The sequence below is a fragment of the Aquarana catesbeiana genome, linkage group LG07 (assembly GCF_042186555.1).
Source record: "Aquarana catesbeiana isolate 2022-GZ linkage group LG07, ASM4218655v1, whole genome shotgun sequence".
Taxonomy (NCBI): domain Eukaryota; kingdom Metazoa; phylum Chordata; class Amphibia; order Anura; family Ranidae; genus Aquarana; species Aquarana catesbeiana.
The window spans coordinates 132502602-132518880 of NC_133330.1; the positions used below are offsets into that span (position 1 = coordinate 132502602).

The window sequence follows — 16279 nt, forward strand, 5'->3', positions numbered from 1 at the left end:
TATTCATCTTTAGGGCCGGCGTTTCTGTACACGATAACGGTGGTCTCTGCGGCGGGTTCGCCGCGAGATCACCGTTATCGGCGACGGGAGAGGTGCCACCCCCCCTCCCGCCGCTTACCGGAGCCGTCGGTAGCAGCGGAGGCGATCGGGTCCTTCCTGTGCCTGGGTATAGAGACGAGTGAGGCCAAGATGGCGCCCACCCATCCCTATACCATAGGACGGCCGGAGCGACGTCATTACGTCGGCTCCGCCCACTTCTCTTAAAGGCACAATTTTTTTTGTCATTTTTTTTAAACGACTTTTTTTTTTTGCATTTTAGTGTAAATATGAGATCTGAGGACTTTTTGACCCCAGATCTCATATTTAAGAGGACCTGTCATGCTTTTTTCTATTACAAGGGATGTTTACATTCCTTGTAATAGGAATAAAAGTAATCCAAATTTTTTTTTTTAAAAACAGTGAAAAAATAAATAAAATAAAGTAAAATAAATAATAAAAAAAATCTTTAAAGCGCCCTGTCCCGACGAGCTCGCGCGAAGAAGCGAACGCATATGTGAGTAGCGCCCTCATATGAAAACGGTGGTCAAGCCACACATGTGAGGTATCGCTGCGACTGGTAGAGCGAGAGCAATAATTCTAGCCCTAGACCTCCTCTGTAACGCAAAACATGCAACCTGTAGAATTTTTTAAATGTCGCCTATGGAGATTTTTAAGGGTAAAAGTTTGACGCTATTCCACCAGCGGGCGCAATTTTGAAGTGTGACATGTTGGGTATCAATTTACTTGGCGTAACATTATATTTCACAATATAAAAAAAATTGGGCTAACTTTACTGTTGTCTTATTTTTTTATTCAAAAAAGTGAATTTTTTCCAAAAAAAGTGCACTTATAAGACCGCTGCGCAAATACGGTGCAAAAAGTATTGCAATGACCGCCATTTTATTCTCTAAGGTGTTAGAAAAAAAACAATATATAATGTTTGGGGGTTCTAAGTAATTTTCTAGCAAAAAAAACTGTTTTAAACATGTAAACACCTAAAATCCAAAACGAGGCTGGTCCTTAAGTGGTTAAAGTGCCTAGGGACACTAATTGGTTTTCTTAATCGTACATCACGGGACACAGAGCCATAGTAATTACTATGTGGGTTATAGGCCACCTTCAGGTGATGGACATTGGCACACCCTAAGACAGGAAGTTCACTCCCTATATAAGCCCTCTCACTACTGGGATCCATTCAAAGTGTCTTTTCAGGCCGAATTGAATGGTACCTGGGCCTCGTGGTGGAAGAAACAAGGGTTCACCATTAACACTTCTCTTTTTAGAGAGCTGGACCCGGGGATTCAGTACTTTTGTTTTTATCAGCCATAAGGTTTTCTTGTGGGGTGCTTTAGGGGTCCAGGAGTGTGGATCCCCCCAATAAATAGGGGCCCCGGTTCCTGAAGGTTTTTAAACGGAGCCCACCGTGAGGGGTGAAGATTGGGTCTGTTGGTTTTACCACAGAAATCCCTGCGGCGGGAAAGGTAAGTGGAGATTTCTAAGGAATTTTTAAAGTTTCTTATGAATTGTCTCCTTTAAAAGTAAATGTTATGCCTATAGTCACCACTGGGGGCTGTATTGAGCACGTACCTTGTCATGCTTTCCTCAAACATCACGCTGTTTCAGCAGAAGCTTCAGATTCCCTCCAGCTAGCAGCCCAGGCCTCCGGTAATATTACATTTTCTTACAAACGGACACCCCCCACCTGCTCTAAGCTCTCCCCCTCTCCCTGGATAGGGGGAAGCCTAAACGATTGATGCTGCTCTGTTTTTTCCACCACCCCAGCACGGCAGTTCGTTACCAGGTCTCCTCCTTGCCACCACCCCCCCACACACACACACACACACACACGCCGATCCCTTCGGATCGGGGGCCCGCTCGGAGGGGGTGGGGCTTAGCTTGGCGTTGGCGTGCGGCAACGTCCAGCACAGGGGTATGTTTTAAAAGCTCCATTTTTCCCCTGGCACATTTACTAAAAGCATCAGGCTGAGCGTTAATAGCAGCGGCAGTTGCTGGACTATTTGCTCAAGCGGTGGATACGATTTTTCTGCATTTGTGCATCAGGCTATGGTCAGAAGGGGAGATAGAAACACCCCAAAAAAGGGCTCAAGAGGGACTCCAAGCTCAAAAGTCTAAACTCATCTCTACAATGGCATGCTCCTCTGAGAGATCTGAAGTGGCTGGTCAGAGTGAGCCATCAGGGCCGTCAGGTGTTGCAACTGTTTCCACCACTGCAACCCCTGTCTGTTACTGAAGAGGTTTTTTCCTCAACCATTTTAAGATTGGAGGCTTTAATCACATCCCAGAAAGGGACTAAGCACGATAGGTCCCCTTCCTTTGCCCAGGACCCTCAAACTTTCTCAGGGGACCGGGAAGAGGCTGAGGACTCCTCCTCTGAGGGGTCAAATGCGGAAGGATCAGGTTCACAATCTTAAAGATTGATGATACAATCTCTTACTGAATTGGTCCGCTCCACATTTTTGCTACCCTTAACTGAGTCAGTTGATAAACCTACTTCTTGTTTGGGTTCACTAAAGCCTCCCCAAGCTGTGCATGCTTTTCCTGTCCATTCATTGCTGGAAAAGCTTATGTATTCTGAGTGGGATCACCCAGATAAGCATTTTTATCCTCCTAAAAAGTTTTCAACACTTTATCTTATGGAGGAAAAGTTCAATAAAAAAATGGGAGATACCAGCAATTGAAGCTGCTATATCCTCTGTTAATAAAAGTTTGACTTGTCCGGTAGACAATGCTCAAATAATTAAGGATCCAACGGATAAGAAGTTGGAATTCCTATTAAAGAACAGTTTTTCTCTGGCAGGTTCAGTAACTCAGCCTGCGCTGGCAGCAATTAGGGTATGTCAATCCTTGAGAGACCAATTTAAACAGGTGCTCAAGGTTATTCCTGATTAGCAGGCCCAAGATTTGGCCGAGCTACCAGGGGCGTTATGTAATAGATGCTATGAGAGATTCTATTCTCCAAGCCTCATGCCTTACGATGGGGTTGGTACATATGCGTAGAATACTATGGTTGAAAAATTGGTCAGCCTAAGCGCCATGCAAAAAGCTCCTGGCTAGTTTTCCTTTTCGCGGTGAACGGCTGTTTGGAGATGATCTGGATAAGTACATCCAAAGAATTTCTAATGGGAAAAGTACCCTTTTGCCAGTTAGGAAAAGGAGTAAGTGTATTTCATTTAAACAAGCTTCTTCTCCAGTGCCAGGGGCATCAGCCTCCAGGCAGTCACGACTGCCTCCACCGTCAAGTTCAAGAGATAAACCTCAGGGTCAACCCCAGGGATAAAAAGTCCTGGGGAAGGAAACCTACAAAACAAAATACTAAAGCCTCCTCGCTCGAGTGAGGGGAATACTTTTGCAGTTCTCAAGGGTCTGGCAGGAAGAGTGTCGGAACAGATGGGTGGCTTCCTCAATAACTCTAGGCTACAAACTGGAGTTCCGAGAGTCCCCGTCTCCTCGTTTTCTCAGATCAAATGTTCCCAGGGATCCAGAGAAAAAAGTCTCTTTCAAGCATTGGACCATCTTTTGTCTCAAAAGGTGATATTGGTGGTCCCCATGGAAGAGCAGGGATTGGAGTTTTATTCAAACCTTTTCACGATACAAAAACCAAATGGGGATGTCAGACCCATTCTAGATCTCAGAGATCTAAACCGGTTTTTAAATATCCGCTCTTTTCTCATGGAGTCAATCCAATCAGTAGTCTCCATTCTACAAGGTGGAGAACTTCTGGCGTCAATCGACATCAAGGATGCATACCTCCATGTGCCTATTTTTCATGCTCACCAGAAAGATCTACGATTCGCAATAGAAAATCTTCATTTTCAGTTTGTAACTCTGCCTTTCAGTCTAGCTACTGCATCTCAAGTATTTACATATACTTCTGGCCCCTCCTCTAGCCAGATTAAGGGCTCAAGATATAATGATTTTAGCTTGCCTAGACTATCTGCTCTTGATAGACCAGTCGGTCTAGACCAAAGTATGGTCACCAGAGTCAACTACCTGGAATACCTAGGTTGGATTCTCAACCTAGAGAAATCTTCCTTAATACCATCAAGGAGCTTGGATTACTTAGGTTTGATCATAGATACAGCCCAGAAGAGGGTATTCTTACCCCAGGTAAAGATCATTGCCATAAGGGAGTGCCATCAGGTAGTCAAGGCAAAGAAGAATCCCTCTATTCAACTTTGCATGAGGTTGTTGGGAAAGATGGTGGCTTCATTTGAGGCCGTTCCTTATGCTTGGTTTCATTCGAGACTGCTGCAAAACAGTATCCTATCGGCTTGGAACAAGAAGGTCCAAGCGCTAGATTTCCAAATATGTTTGTCTCCAAAGGTGCGCCAGAGCCTCAGTTGGTTGATAACCAAGAATCTGCAGAAGGGAAAATCCTTCCTACCAGTTACCTGGAAGGTGGTGACAAGTGCCAGCCTTTCGGGTTGGGGAGCAGTCCTGGAAGAGGCGACTGTCCAAGGGAAGCGACCTTGCCCATCAATATTCTAGAGATTCAGGCAGTGCGCTTGGCCCTGAGGGCCTGGACGTTCAGGTTACGGAATTGTCCTGTCAGGATCCAATCCGACAATGCCACAGCAGTACCTACATCAATCACCAAGGGGGCATGAGAAGTCCTGCAGCCCAGAGAGAGGTGAATCATATAATAACTTGGGCAGAAAACAATGTGCCTTGCCTATCGGCAGTCTTCATTCCAGGAATAGAGAATTGGCAGGCAGACTACTTGAGTCACCAGCAGTTGTTCCCCGGAGGTCATCAAGGAAGTCCCAATATTTCTTTATTCGTAGACCTCTGGGTGTGATTTTGAGGTTTAAGTATTGTTTGAGAAAAAATATATCCCACCATTGGGTAATGTCCGCCTTGGAGGTATGTTCCAATAGGCAGAGTGATTTGCACAATTAAGAAAAGGATGTTGGGAACGGGATGTTTTGGGAGATGGTATTCGAATATAGCATAGAACGAGATTCTCTCTCCTATCTAAAATGTCTCTAGGTCAATTTTGCCAAGAAAGTCCATATTCATGTTGCAAAGTATACAGCATGCAGCTTGTAGGGACTCGGGATAAAAATGAAACTAATTTTAAAAACTACAGAGCTACTGTTAATAATAATTAGCAGAACATGTCAAATCTGTTTAAAAAAGCAAATGACAGAGTGCGCATGCGCGAGAGCTCCGATATGGCTGCCTGAGCCGTGAGCTCCGCACAGACAGCGCTACAGCCCTCTAGGAAGCATCCCACTTGCCTGAACGGGTAAGGGAGCCTTGGGGGAGCACTCCGAGATGTCTGGCCCTTCGGCTCGACGGGACCTCGGGCCGCAATTCAACTCGGCGGGGGAGGTCGGGTGTACCAAGATGGCCGCCGGCACTGAATCCATCCAGCCTAGTGCGGCCTTACAAGCCAGGACACCAGAGAACAGGCCAGTTCTTACCCCAGCGACTCTGACTTACACCTAAGCGGCCCAGGGCACCCCCAGCATGTCCCAGGCAGCCCCTCATGGCCTCCACAAGCCCCAGGGCCCCTCCCCGGCATCCACAGAGTCCTTGATAGGCATGCACATGGAGGAATATGCATTATCTCCGTCCGGGCCTACTCAATTACACCCTTCTGCTAACCCGTCCCCTGGCTTTTCAGTCAGGGACATCACCACACTACAGGAAGACCTTTTTACTAAATTCTCTACTGTTTTAGATAGAGGACTGGCCAACACAGCCAACCAAATCACCAACACTATTAAAGCGGATCTCTCTAGCTTGGGATCCAGAATAAAGGCCATGGAGGACAAAATTGAAAGTACAGTCTCCAGAACTAACCAAAATTCAGCGCACATTCAAACAATCCAGGAACAACTTGATACGGCCCTCTCAAGGATCGACGACCTTCAAAATCCAGGAGGTCCAGGAGGTACAATTTTAGAGGCCTTCCGGAATCCTTCTCCGATATCCCCCTCACGGTACAGGACATTCTCAGAACTCATCCCAAATATCCTGCGGCACCGTCTAGAACTAGACAGAGCGCATAGGGCTCTAGGACCCCCAGAAAAGATGGAGCTCCCAGATATTATAGTTAAACCGATAGATATTTGCTGTCAAGGAGGAGGTCATGTGCCAATCTCGCCTGAAGCCTAAACTACTGTACCAGGGGCACCACATGCAGATTTTAGCAGATTTGGCTCCATCCACCATCCTAAAGAAGATCTCTCAAACCACTCCTTACGGTCCTAGCTCAACGGGACATTAAGTACCGCTGGACCTTTCCCTTTTGGTGTGAAGTTCACAATTCACGGGAAAACTCACTCCTTTTCCAACCTTCCTGATGGTGAAAGACTGTTTTTGTCCCTGAAATTAATCTCTCAGGAGTCACCAATGGACTTCTGCACGTTGTCATCGGTGTCATCCATACGCCCCCCTCCTGCCAGTCCTCTCTCCCCTTTTTGGAACAAGGGTCCCTCTAAGAAGTGCAAGGACGGAAGACCACCGTAAGAAGGCGTTTGGATCTCCTCACTCCAATGCCCTCTCCCGGGCACCTCCTTTTGGGACAGTAGTCCCTTCTGTTGATGGAGCTGGAATTCCAACCCTAAATTTTGGACCGGTTTGGTCCCCAGTTTCATGACATTATTGTTTCTAATGGACCCTCTACCACAAGTCCCCACTATCCTAGGCGGAGAGACTTCATTGACTTCCTGCCCAACTGCACTACAGCCATTTCAGAAGAACGGATTCGATACCCCGACTGGAAGGGAGAGGGTACCAAAATCAAAGGGAACTATTACCCCTGGGAGACGAGGGTTCTTCCCCCTCCAGGACTGTTCTTTGGCAATTGGACCAGATAGGTCCAAGTCTCTAGGGGGCCTATTTACTACGTTTTATTAAAGAACCCATTCCCCCACCTCATATTGTTGGGGCCTAGTCCCTTTTTGCCCTAGTCGCCCCTGGCCTCTCCGACCTCCCCCCCTGCTAGGCGGGGGGGGGGGGGGGGTTGGATGGGACATGGGGGCGCCGGGTGTGGGTGGCTTGTTCTACAGCTAATACTGGTTATTATTTTTACTTGTACTGTTTTGTGCAAATGGTGGATCACACTTAAGACGAGCATACATCAGATGTGCAAAGTTTTTGTATCATTCACATGTTGTTGTAAGGGTCCGGGGTGGCCCCCTTGCGCCGCCACTCATTCCTGGAAAACCGAGTGTGTTTTCTTGGCTTGGGTTATTGGTCAACCTCCAAGGGCGACCGACGATTAAGAGTTGGGGTTTGGTGGATATCCCCTCCGCCACTCTCCACGGGTCTTGTTAGAAGACTCACGTCTTTATTCATGTATTTTTATTATTTTCTTCTTTTCCCCCCATTCATTCTTCTTTTCTTTTCAAGCCTATCAACGGGAGACGACTCCAGTTAGTCTCCAAACCGGCAGTGGTCTTCTCAACACCAACCATCCCCTCCTCGAAGGTAGTAGTCGTCAAAAGGTAAGTGGCTGCCGGTTTGATGGTCTCCCCCCCCCCCCCCCCCCTCTGTTCCCATGGCTGACAAGATAACGAAGGGAGTGGATCTCAGGGTGGCATCTCATAATGTTCAGGGCCTGAATTCCCCTAGGAGAAGGAGAGTGGCATTTGAACACTACTGATCCCTTAAACTGGACGTAGTGCTGCTTCAGGAGACGCACTTTCCAATTCGATACAACCCCAAGTTCCTCCACTCACACCATCCATACTTTTACCTCGCAAACGCACCAAATAAGACAAAAGGGGTTGCAATTCTTTTCTCAAAAAACAGCAAATTCTCCCACATCTCTGATTTTAGAGATCCAGAGGGAAGGTTTATTCTTGTAAAGGGCACTTTAGAGGGAATACTGTATACTATAATTTCCTACTACGCCCCTAATAAGGGTCAAGCCACTTTCTTCCAGAACCTCTTTACAACTCTAAACCCCCTCCTGGAGGGCAAGGTCATTTTTGGGGGAGACTCCAATGTGGCTTTTGACCAGGGTCTAGATAAAACGAAACCCCCTAAGGACCAGCTTACGCTCCCCATGAAACTAAGCAGCAGAATAGCTGGAATCCTTCACACCTATGGCCTAGTAGACATTTGGAGGGAACTGAACCCCAAGAGTAGAGACTTTACACACTTCTCCTCCCCCCACCTATCCTACGCCAGGATTGAGCACTTACTTATTCCAACAAACCTCATTCCCCTGACTAATAAGGCTTCTATAATGGACACAGCATGGTCGGACCACTCTTTGGTCCTCCTCTCCCTGAGAAATACACTTACTGGGAAACGGGGTTCATACTGGCTCCTTAGCGACCCAATCCATACCAAGGTGATAGCAGACACCATCAAAGAATATTTTCCTTTAAATGATGTAGACAACATCTCCCCCAAGACCCTTTGGGCTGCCCACAAGGCTACCATTCGAGGCGAGCTCATCCGGATAGCGACCCAGGTCAAGAAGGAGCGTGTGATTGACATCCAAAAGTTGGAAAAATCCTTTGTAGCCGTAAAAGCCGAACACAAAGAACAGCCATCTAAGATTTTAACAGACCGACTAGACGCGATTAGGCTAGAGCTCAATCTAGCATTAACAGCCAAAGCGGAGAAACACATCCACTGGAGCGGTGCCAAATATTACTACCAAAAAGACAAAATAGGACCAATGTTAGCCGCCAAACTAACCCCCAAGTACCACACTCATACTTTCCCCAAACTTCGTATAGCAGGTCAGCCTCCAACATCCAACCCAAACAAAATCATGACTGCATTCCACGAATTCTTCTCCAAACTTTACAATTCTACCCAAACAGAGAGGCCCCTTGACCAATTCTTTCCTTCAGAACCTCAAGCTGCCCTCCATTTCCCTGGAACACAAAGACTTAATGGAAGAAGCCTTCTCAGCGGGGGAGATAAGGGAGGTTATCAAGGGTCTTAAGACTGGCTCAGCTCCAGGCCCTGACGGTCTATCAGTCCCCTACTGCAAGACATTCGGAGAAATTTTAGCCCCTCACATGGCAATATTCTTTAATTCTAAAAGATTAGGCTCCCCCCTAGATCCACACTTGAACACTGCGTTCATCTCAGTAATCCCCAAACCCACCAAAAACCATGAGGAAGTTGAAAATTACAGGTCCATCTCCCTAATTAATAATGACCTGAAAATTTTGACAAAAATTCTCGGCAACCCTCTAACCCTCAATTATTAATTGTTATGTCCACAAAGACCAGGTGGGTTTTATTCCAGGCAGGCAAGGGCCAGACCAAATTAGGAGAGCGGTCGACATACTCCAATCTAATTGGGAAGGGGGCCCCAAGCAAGAAGGAATGATCCTATCACTGGACTTACATAAGGCCTTCGATTCGATCGAATGGCCTTATCTATTCTCCTTACTGGAGAGGTGGGGTTTTGGGACCAGATTTTTGGGGGTCCTTAGATCCCTTTACTCCACCCCAAAGGCAGTGATCCTCCTACAAGGCCAGTATTCCAACCCCCTTAATATAGCGAGAGGCACTAGACAGGGCTGTCCTCTCTCCCCTCTAATTTTTGTAATGGCAATCTAAACACTAGCAGTATCAATACAATCTAATCCCAACATCCAAGGAGTGTCATGTGAGAATCAAGTCCACAAATGCGGTCTATTTGCAGACGATATGCTCCTTTTCATCACGTCCCCGATCACCTCCCTCCCAAACCTTTGCAAACTCCTTAAGGAGTTCTCAACGATATCAGGGTTACAGGTTAACTACTCTAAGTCCTATTCCCTAAACATCTCCTTCAAGACAGAAATAGTAGTTGCACTTCAAAGAGCCTTTGACTTTAAGTGGAGTGACTACTCCATTGATTACTTAGGGATTAAACTCACAGCTAAAGCGGAACAATTATACACTGCTAACTTCCCTCACACATACCATAAACTTGAAGCTGACTTGGGAAACTGGACAAAGGGGGAGGTATCTTGGCTTGGGAGAATCCACGCTATAAAAATGACATTACTACCAAGACTCCTCTACCTCTTCAGGGCCCTTTCAATAAACATAAAGGATCACTTGACTTCATTCCAAAGAAAAGTCAACAAATTCATATGGGGAGGGAGAGGACATAGAATCCAGCAAAAATCCCTGTTCCTTCCTAGATCACAGGGGGGGTCTGGGGCTCCCCCAGCTATTCTGGTATTTTCAAGCTGCCAGGTTGGCCCAGCTCTCCTCAGTCTACTCCAGGGCTGAGAAACCAGACTGGATTCAAATAGAAAGGCAGGCTGCTCCATCCTACACCCTAGACTTCCTACTCTGGGTTCCCCCAAGAAATCGTCCCCCAATCCTATCTCCTACTCTCTCTGTCAATGAAAATCTGGGACAATTTAAGAATCAACTTCAAGTAGCCAGCCCCTAGCGTACATTTTCAATAACTCTGACTACTCCGGGCCTAGACATTAAAGCCTTTTAAATGGTGGTTGGACAAGGGGTTGTATCGAATCGGACACTTCTTCACATCCAGTGGCCCTATCTCCCTGGATTTTTGTGTGAAGCAACTAGAGATCCCGAATTCAGAACGTTATTGATTTTACCAAATAAGCCACTTCCTTCACCATATCTAAGTGGAGAAACCCTCGCCTCCCAGATTCACACCGTACGAATTATGGTGTGGGCAGTCCACGGAACAGAGGGGAGAAATCTCCATCATCTATTAGTCACTGTCCCACCAATCCTTAAAGACCCCATACATGCTCGCTTGGACGAGCGACCTATCCCTCAACTGGGACCTAGAGATGGAGGGTCTCCTTTAATAGATCCTTCAAGGGCATTAAGAATGTCTCCCTAATTGAATCCAGTCTCAAGGTCATTACCAGATGGTACCTTACCCCGGACAGACTTGCCAAAATGTTCCCTTCAGCAGACCCTCTGTGCTTCCGAGGGTGTCAACTCTCGGGCTCCATAGCCCACATATGGTGGGAATGTCCGAGATTAAGGCCCTACTGGAGCAAGATTTTCTCCCTGATTCGTAAAGTTACGAAAGTTCTGATCCCGAAAACCCCAGCCAAAGCCCTTTTTAATGCAAATTTACCCAAAACACCTAAACAGACACGCAAATTAATACACTTCATACTCCTTGGTGTCAAGCTCACCATTGCCAAAGCTTGAAAACAATCCAAGGTTTCCTTCAAGGCTGCTACACTTAAAATATCTTGGATCATGTCCCAAGAGAAACTCTCCAGCATTCTCCACAACACCAAAATGCAATTTGAAGCTACCTGGGAACCATGGGCCCAGTATATGGGCATTTCCCTTATACCAGGAGTTCAACCGTAAAGTTCTTCGGTTCACCGGGGGACGCGTGGTCCTCTCCCGTTGATAGGCTCTCTATTCTTTCCCTCCTCCACCCCCTCTTTTTCCTTACCTCTTCCGTCTTTTCACCCCTCTTCTGCTTAACCCTCTTAGATACATGGAGAGTCCCTCCGACATCAGTGCAATATGTCCTGTATTAGGGGGACTCACTCTTTGGGGATAGCGAAGCAGGCCATAGCAACCTTAATGTTTTTGCTAGATTCCAGGCCTGACTGGTGAAGTTTTGAAACTGGGGGCTAGTAGACATTCGGCCGGGCACAGAATGATCCCTGTTGGGGTGCTGGCGGAACCTCTCCTTGGCCCTTCCCATTTTTGTCCTCAGGCCGGGCAGATAATATACAGTTGGAAGAGTTATATTGGCTTCTAAGGTACCTGTCAATCTGTTAGATGTTTGCCTGATACATACTTTATGTATTTGGCATATTTTGCACCCCCCACAGGGGACTGTACTGTAATGTCTTGCTTTATTTTATCTTGTATTGTTTTATATTTGGAAATTTGGAAATAAAATATTTTGAAAGTAAAAAAGCAAATGAATAATTTAAAAACAGGTGGAGGCAGTTCCTCCAAATAGGTCCTGAACACCTAATTGACAGATGCCAAAAATGGAGAGAGAGCGCGCCTCCATCTGAGGATAAACCAGTAGTTTGCCGTAAGGAAAAAATGGGAAAAACACTCAGTGGAATGAAGGCTGTGCATGTCATCTGCAAAGTGGTGGCTATCCACTTTAAAGCTGTAAGCTGTACAGAGAGTGGCTGGTGTGAATGGATTTTTCCCTGTGAGTGTTTTCCCAATTTTTTCCTTAAAACAAACCTTTTGTTTATCCTCAGATGAAGGCGCCATCCATCTCTGTTTTTATGTCTCTGCCTGCCGCCTGAACTGATTCCACGTCCGACTGACACTTTTCCTGCGAAACACCAGTCCCTGCCATCACCTGCAGATAACTCCACTTTTGAAACCAGAGGAATTCTTTTGTTCTTCCTTTCTTCAGCCTCCTATACTACTTGGCCAGTGAACATGACATTCCTGAGGGCTGCCACGTACCAGTAGGCAAGACTTTGTCGTCCAGCAGGATAACATGCCGGCGAGCGGCGATCGCGAGTGTGGCGTGTCAGTCTGACACCCCGCGTCTCCGATCGTGATAAGTCATTTCTGTCAGAGGCTTCCTACCACGTGATCAGCTGTGACCAATCAGGGCTCATCATCATGTGAACCAGGAAGTGCCGGTAAATGGCATTCCTCGGTTTGTGCTGACAGTGAGCCAATCGGCGCCTCTCCCTGTCAGAGGGGGGGTCTGTGCTGATAATCAGCACATTGATTATCTGTACAGCCCCCTCAGATGTGCCAATCAGTGCCCAGCAATGTCCCAAGATTAAAATCTGCCAGTGCCCAAAACAGTGCCAATCACTGCCCAGCACAGTGCCAATCACTGCCCAGCAGTAACACCTGTCAGTACTTATCAGTACCTCATCGTCAGTGCCGCCTGTTAGTGCCCATCACAGCCGCCTGTCAGTGCCACCTATCAGTGCCGCCTATTGGTGCCCATCAATTCTACATATCAGTGCCAACTCATCAGTGCCCGTCGGTGAAGGGGAAAACAACATTTTATGACAAACTAAGAAAAACTCATTTTTTTTTTCAAAAATGTTGGTCTTTTTTAATTTAGCAAAGAATAAAAACCCCAGTAGTGATCAAATACCACCAAAAGAAAGCTCTATTTGTGGGAAAAAAACGAAAAAAAAAATAGTTTGTGTACAGTGTTGTATGACCGCGCAATTGTCATTCAAAGTGTGACAGCGCTGAAAGCTGAAAATTTTCCGGGGTAGGAAGGGGCGCAAGTGCCTGTTATTGAAGTGGTTAAGCAGCAAGGTAAATGATTCAATAGAATGACGTATATAGAAAAGGTATTTTTATTATATTATACAAAAAGTAATACCATGGTAGTTAAAATATGAGCTCTGGTGGGAGAATAAAAACTATTCCAAATACAAAAATTGCAAACAAAAAATTATACATAACATTACATATCGGAATGTCAGTTGTATGAAAAGACTGATGAGTTTCGACCCATGTAATTGGGGTCGTCTTCAGAGGATTCGTTTGCTGTAAAAGATATTACAGGTATACATGTCAAATTTTAACAAGTAATTCATAACCCATAATGTATATGGAATACAAATGTCATATATTTACCTAATGAAAAATGCATTCGGAAAAGAAGCATCCTACATGGGAATCCCTTAAAACCTTATAGGGAATGATCCCACACGCTCCCCGGTCAGACGGCAACCAGGAGGGAGACAGCACCTCAGAGGTACCGCTTACAAGGAGTCACACGTATAGTGCCTACCAGGGCGTGCCAGGCAGGGTGGACCGCACCTGTAGCAGATACCCAAATAATGATTAATATGTCTAAAAATGGATGTACAAACTCGATAAAATCGGAGCTATATAAACAGGAGGTCAGAGTAGTCAGAGCAAGAACTGTATACATGTTGTGATATTTTGTTTATATGTTATATACATCAAATAAGAGTAAAGGTTCAATCAAAGGTGGGTGAAAGAAAAAATCAGAGCAACTAGGGAGTGTTGCATATGCAGATGAAAAAAGTGGAAGAAGAAGTGAAGTAGTGAGTGAAACAAAGTGAGAAGAGGGATAGGAGTGAGGAAGTAGGGACATGCAAAGTTAAAAACAAAAACCAAAGATGAATAATGATGATAATTAGTGCGGGAGTGAGGGATAGATAATAAAATAAGGGACAAGAAAGGGGAAGAAAAGAAAGAAAGGGGAGGAGCGGGAGATGGAAGATATGTATGAAGCTGAAAATGTAGTAAGAGTGATGGAAAATAAATAAAAGTGAATGGGGTGAAGATGGGGGGGCAACAAAGCCAAAAAAAGGTGGGGGGTAGAGAAAGGGTGGAAAGGGAAAAAAAAGTGTGAGGGGGGAGGTTTAGAGGAAAAGTGAAAAGGAGGAATATGAATGAAAATCTGAAAAGTAAAGGTGAATGTTGAGTGGAGAGAAAATATTTGAAAAATGGTGAATGGATGGTGACAGAATGGAGCTGAATATATATAGGGTGTGAATAATGTGACAGTGAGAATAAGCAAAAAGAAACCGACCACGAGTGAAAAAGGAGTCAGAGCAAATAAGACCGAGTGCAAGATGTGTATAAAATAATCAATTTTTACCTTATTAGTAATATACTAGAAGCATTATTAAAGCATTGATAACATTGCCATAGCCCAAAATGGAATTAACCTGAGAGGCTTTATGGCTCTGTATATGTACAACAAAGACAACCAAAAGGTCTGTTAGGGAAGATAAACACAATATGTAAAAGTTTGACACAGTATAGCAGAAGCAATGTGGAAACAGAACTAAATTATTGACTTAACAGGAGCTGAGAGCACGTCTGACCATACTGGTGGGATGAGGAGGATCATCTCTGCATCCACCATCAAACCCAAGCTTATATAGTGTGTTTAAATCATGAAAGTAACTCGGATATGTGCCACAGGTGTTGGGTTTCCTCCCTCTTAGCTGACAAGACAGGAGAGGCTGCGGCCGCCATGCTGGCATGCCTCGTGTGGCTCCCTCGGCGTCCTGGAAGGCAGCGAGCCCCGAAATGACGTCACTTCCACCGTAATCACGCGACGTCACGCACACTAGCGGGGCCCCGCTCATGCGCGATGGGTAATAACGTCCGGAAATGCTTAGGGACACGGCTGGTAAGGAAACATCCCCAGAACATGTAGCCGAAAGAATTTGGCCGCCTAGTGGAGGAAAAAGGGAGCACTAGATGGAAAATGCTCCCCCCCTTTCCAGGAAGACATACGTGAGGGGCCTCTCAATCCAGGAGCCATGATGGCCAGCGGAGCGACAGGGACTTCTGAAAAATAAAAACATGAACTTACTCATAAAATATAAGCATATTAACCATGAGAAAATGTCAACAGTGGATGTTATTATTTATTACATTTATTATTAAATATTCCGAACATATCAAAAGGAGATTTTTGGAGAGTATGTGCTGTCAACCTACTAGTATATTTATTGATGAAAAAAAGTCACGATAAACCAAGAAATCAGGACGTACATACTAACATGAGATATAATCAAATCATTGAGTCTTCCCAGAGGAAAAGGCCCTTAAAAAGGGAGCAAAAGAGATATTCATTTAACCCTGGGAAGGAGGTGGCTTGTAATCTAAAGATCCATCTTTGCTTGTGTTGTAGCAAGATTTTGTTTGAATCTCCGCCTCGATCGGGAATATGAATTTGATCGAGTGCGGTGAAGGAAACTTTAGGTACTTTATAGTTATGTACAAGTACGACATGCCAGCCAATTGGAAGATGGTGATTTCCAATCTGCATACTGTACACATGCTGGGATATACGGTGACAAAACTCCTGTTTGGTCTTGCCTGCATTCACATACCATGATGATTTCCATGATGATTGTGATTTCCACTACCACACGTGTGTGGCAATTGACAAAGTGTAAAGGTTTGAAGGTTTCCCCATTGGGAAGACAACATTTTTTTTTCTTGTCATATAAGGGAACAGGATGAGCAGTGTCCACATGGAAACAAACCAAGGATTAGACCATGTCTTAGTCTTTTTTTGTTCATGTCTAAACTCGCTCTGGACAAGTTTGTTCTTGATTGAAGTAGCTTGTTTATAAGTGATTGAGGGATTGGTTGAAACAAAATTGTTGACTCTAGGGTCATCTGTAAGTGTAGTCCAGTGTTTCTGGACTATATTTCTAATGGCATTACATTGTTTTGAGAAGCATAGAATAATCATAGTTGAATCCGAACTAGAGTTGTTCTTTTTCTGTTTGAACAGCAGCTCACATCTAGAGTCCATAACAGTTTTATTATATGCTTTACG

General features: G+C 45.2%; 1 protein-coding gene across 14 annotated transcripts in view; it reads left to right on the forward strand.

Annotated features, from left to right (window-relative positions):
* Nucleotides 1–16279, forward strand: part of NOL8 (nucleolar protein 8) — a 602139-nt gene that overhangs the window by 503480 nt on the left and 82380 nt on the right. For 7 of the 14 annotated variants that reach the window (XM_073592676.1, XM_073592684.1, XM_073592683.1 and 4 more), the window contains one exon: nucleotides 7423–7517. The exons of the other annotated variants lie outside the window; for them this stretch is intronic. In XM_073592676.1, coding sequence (XP_073448777.1) covers nucleotides 7423–7517 — 95 coding nt within the window. The remainder of the gene's footprint in view (nucleotides 1–7422; nucleotides 7518–16279) is intronic. 14 annotated transcript variants of the gene reach the window in all.